General features: G+C 45.1%; 1 protein-coding gene across 1 annotated transcript in view; it reads left to right on the top strand.

Moving 5' to 3' along the window:
* The window catches only part of lrba (LPS-responsive vesicle trafficking, beach and anchor containing), a 207,041-nt gene that overhangs the window by 155,187 nt on the left and 46,854 nt on the right, over positions 1-5,000 (top strand). The window contains 2 exon segments of the mRNA XM_061244631.1: positions 67-186; positions 672-784. Of these exon segments, the coding sequence (XP_061100615.1) occupies positions 67-186; positions 672-784 (233 nt within the window).

Here is a 5,000-nt window from a genome sequence, read left to right on the forward strand (position 1 = left end):
TTTTGTGTGACGGCTCAGTCCTTGCATGTCGATGGGTAGACCCTGGGCCCACTGGTGCTTGTCTCCCCAGGCGCATCTCCCTGGCCAGCCCCCAGCAGCTGTACAAGGCGTCCACCATGACCCAGCGCTGGCAACGAGGGGAGATCTCCAACTTCGAGTACCTCATCTTCCTCAACACCATCTCCGGTACGCCAAAGCTTTATGTGTGATAACAAAGAGCTTCAGGATGCACATAAACTGTCAAAATGTCCATTACTCAATCACTGTTATGTTCCTAGTTCAACAATGCAACAGTGACCTCCAAATAAAAGCCAGGCTCAGGGTTGTTAAACCTCATTGTCTAGAGCAGGGCTGGCACCCCTGTCCATTTTCATTTTCCTAGTTCGGCACACCTAATTTTATTAATTAGCCACTCAATAACATCTCGAGCTGTTTAATTAGGTTTACTTTATTAGGTTTGGGGTACAAACCTTCAGGATGGTAGATCTCCAGGAACAGGGTTGGGCAGTCCTGGTCTAAAGGAAATACAATTTTCACTCCACCTTACTAAATATTCCGAAGTCTGTCCATGTTATTTTTTCTGTTTTTGTCAATGATCACAATTATGAAGATGAGGCTACAGCAATGAATGACATTACTCTACGCTAATCCCGCCCTTATATTCCTCCCAGGCCGGACGTATAACGACTTGAACCAGTACCCGGTTTTCCCTTGGGTCATCGCCAATTATGACACCAACATTCTGGACCTGTCCATGCCCAGCACCTACAGGGACCTGTCCAAGGTAACATGCTGACAGACAGATGGACAGACAGACAGACAGACGGACGGACGGACGGAGGAGACAGGCCGCAGGGCCTCACGTACTTGCGTCAGGCTTAATTGAGCACTCTTTTCAGACAGTGAGGATGAGGAAATCGATAGGGACAGGGTTGAGAGACTGTTCTCCGCCCTCCGGGTGAGTGGAACAGGAGCAGCTGCGCGTCTCAGGTCATTACGGTTTCAGTTTCACTCTCTGTGTGGAGTCATGGTAAAGCTGGACTTTGGGAGATGTGTACACTGTACGGATGTGTACAGTGCACAAATGGCTGCCCAGTTAAGAACACAAGATACATACAATACATAAAGAGAACAGGTCATTCAGCCCAGCTCAGCTCACCGTTTACCTACAGACTGAGACTGCATGAAGTGTGGACTTGAACACCGTGAACATCTTTGCATTACTAGATAGCCTGGAATGCTGTTCCGTACATGACAACAAGAAAAGTATACTTCCCGATAACTGCCAAATTAAACTTCAGCTAATCATCACCTATGTGCCTGAACAGTTGCTTGGGTTGGTGTTGTTGAAGGAACCTAGTTGTTGACTGGGCAACACTTCACAGTATGATTACTGGAATTGGTACTAGAATGTAGTTTTTAACTAGCTATCTTTTGTACATCGTTCATTCATGTTGATAACTACATTAGTTAATTCCAATATATTGCAATGAAAAATAAAAGGGTTAATGTATTTGTTAGTAGTTAAATAATGAAGTCTGTCCTATGGTTTGATAGATAGATGGATAGATTTATTTGACAAAAAAATAAAACATACTGTACATGACAGGCTGATCAAAATAACAGACTCCATATAAGATTTGCTAATTCATGCAACTATTCATGTAACTTTTACACTATTTAGTAGATAACAAATACATTAACCAATGAAAAGATAATTCCATGCTTTCTTATGCATCAGTTCATTTCTGTTATCAACTACATTAGTGAATGGCAATGAATGTGCCCTTATTGTGAAGTGTGACCGTTAACTGTGTGGGCTCAGTGGTGATAGCTGGTGTGGGAGAGGGGGCTTTAGCGGGTGAGTGCAGATGACAAGGTTATCACACAGCAGTATATCAATATGTGCACGGGAGACGGGGTCGCCGTACGCTAAGGTAAACAGTGATGCGTAATGGGTGTTGAGAGGGCCTTCTTGTTTGACGCCAGCGTGAAGATATTTGCTCTCATCTCACGAGTACCGTGAAAGCGTGCAACAGCACCACATTCGCAGCAGAGGAAGAGAGGCCGCTCATCTAAATTACTTGGGGAGTGATCATTTATGCATTATAAAGCGTGGTATTATCTTTTGCATAATAATGGCGGCATCATTCTTGTTCTCATATCGCAATTAGAGAATAACACACCGGGGAGCACTTTGGTGCCATTCTAATGGCCAGAAGCTCTTCCTGCTAAAGATGCGGCAATAAAGCGATACGCCTGCACTTCTTTACGCCCGTAGTTATTGATGGAAATGCACAAGCTGGATGTGTGCCAGGGTTTAAAGCATTTGAATACAAAATGGCTGCCTTTTAACCGGCGATTAAGTGCCTTGGGGGGGGGGACAAACATCTTTTTTTTTTATTCACCATCATATAAATATTTTGTATGTCTGGGTGTGGATGCATATGTTGTTGACCCCAAATGAACTGATACTGAATACTGTTGCATTTAGGACCGATGATAAGCATTGGGGATACGCTGCTGATGCACTGCAAAAAAAACTAAAATTATACTCAAAAACGCTTCACATAAAAGTGTTAAGAGGTTAAGGTGTTTTAGTCTATTTAGTATATTTAGACGTAATATCTTATTTCTGTTACATAAAAAAAGACATATTGTCTATGAGGTGAGATAATTTGACTAATTTCAAGATTTGTCAATGGGGTAAGACAGTTTCACTTGTCACGCAAAACTAAACTTTAAATCAGCTAGCATTTTCCATTTGAGAAAAATACTCGTTAATAAGTGCGGGCTTAAACCATAATACCTGTGTTGAGTGGACTGTACTGTAGGAATGGGAACCTGCCCCCAGTAGGTACCGCTCTGCCTGTTTAAGAAGCACTGGAGCGAGAGTGCATCATTACGCTGTCTGCCACCATAAACTCTCAGCCTCACGCCAGCTCTCCCGCTCAAACGGCGCAATCAGCGCCCGGGCGTCTCCCCCGGAGCCTCTTAACGACCCTCACGCTGTGACAGGCCGCTCACGAACAGAGCGGGGAACAGAGCGGAGAGAGGGACAGGAGCGCCCCGTCTGCGCTGGTTATTCGCTACGTCTCAATCTACTGCTTTTTTCCTCCGGCCCTAATTGGGCAGTCTGCGGCGTGGTGGTTAACGGGGTCAGGTTATTGGCTGGGGAGTTTGGTTTTGAGTTCCAGCTGGTACACCGCTCTTCTGCCTCGAAGCAAAACTCGTGTTCCAATTTTGAAAATTCAACGGAAAATGAAATGTTTTATTAGTGCATTGTAAATGTTAATGTTCAGCACCCTGCGACCCCTTGGTGTGAAGAGCACGGTATGAAATGAAATTGATTGATTGAATTGTGTAAGAATAACCATGGGTACACAGGTAAACAGTATAATTCGCCCTATTAGTCGGTAGACATTTGCATGTTTGTAATTACTGAGGTTTCGCTGATACTGGATCACATGTTCTTTAGCTGGTGCGATTAGTCAAACATGTTGGGAGTGGTTGTCTTTGTTGGCGCTGTGAGAGGCACCGGGTCAGTAATGTACAGGCACTGAAGGGCCTTCACGGGGGCAGGTCAGCATTCACAGTTCATTTAAGAGCCTGTTTATCACTTCACAGCCCTGATTAGTGGGAGTGTAATTGCGATCGCCACCTCTTTAATCAGCCCAGCTGATTGTGATCTCCTCCCGTCAGCCTGCAGAGAAAGGGCCAGCGGTCTCTCACTCTCTCTCTCTCTCTACCCCATCCCTCTCTCTTGCTCTCTCTATTTCACTGTCTTGCTCTCTCTCTACCCCACCTGTCTTTTTCTTCTCGCTTTCTCTTTAACTCTCTCGCTCTGTTTTTCAGCAGATATTCTCTCTCTCTCTCTCTCTCTCTCTCTCTCTCTCTCTTTCCCTTCTGCTATAGTGAAAAAAAATCCCATTTTGAAACATTTAGCTTCACACCTTTATCATAGTGTTTAATCAGGAAGTTTAAATGGTGTGAAAATCTGAGCTGAGGTACAGGGGTCCATACACCTGTCCCACCACTGCCATTTTTCACCTTGATGTGGAGTCAGTCCTTGGTTTTATCCTTCCTCAGAAACACATTTTACGAGTCCCGGCTTTTCAGTCTGTGCTGTACACCATTCCACTGCTCTTACTCCCCCAGAGTGTCAGGGAGTGTCCTGGGTGTGTTTAAAACACTCCTTTTACAGCGCCAGTGCCTGAAACAACCATCAGTCCTAGGTAGTGGCTAGCATCCGAAGGGCCAAGGATTACCCGTAAGGCCAGGTGATGGAAAGAGTGTCGGCCGCCTGCAAAATGGCCGAATAAATCACGCGGCGAGGCCGTAAAAATGCCCGCAGAAAACAAAAGAGATGCCTGCTTCTGCGGACACTGGATACCTGCTAAGCACAGAGTAGAGACGCACTGGGAAAAAACTCACCCTAGCAATGCAGGACAGTGTGGGCAGATCCTGGCAATATATAGTGGATTCTGGTATGTTTGTGGCTGCAGAAATTGAAGGTATTTCAGCTTATCTTGTCTGAAATAATAACTCTTTTTCTGCTTTTTCCTTGTCACAACTGTCTGTTATTTTACATATCACACTTATGTACTCCCATTAGATGCTTAAGATTTCTTCTCATGTTTGTGAATAGCTGGATATGCAGTAACTCCCTACAGACTGTACCCTTTTAGCATCATCACTTGTCTTGGTGTACCAGTAGAGAGCGACCAGCCAATCAGGATGCATTCTGGACCTTCACCTGCCCTCAGACCAGTGTAGGGACAGGTTATGACATCACAGAGCCATGAGGTCACGACCCTCCAGACTTTCAGCACCTGGGGGGTGCAAGCGTTCGGTGACTGAGTGCCGTCCATACACACACGTACACACACACACTCACACACACACACACACACATACACATGCATGCACATAAACACAGACACACTTGTGTTTATGTGCAGGTATGCAACACTAGCCCTGTTCTGCCATCTGACAGCTTC

Source organism: Conger conger, chromosome 6 (assembly GCF_963514075.1).
Source record: "Conger conger chromosome 6, fConCon1.1, whole genome shotgun sequence".
Taxonomy (NCBI): Eukaryota; Metazoa; Chordata; class Actinopteri; order Anguilliformes; family Congridae; genus Conger; species Conger conger.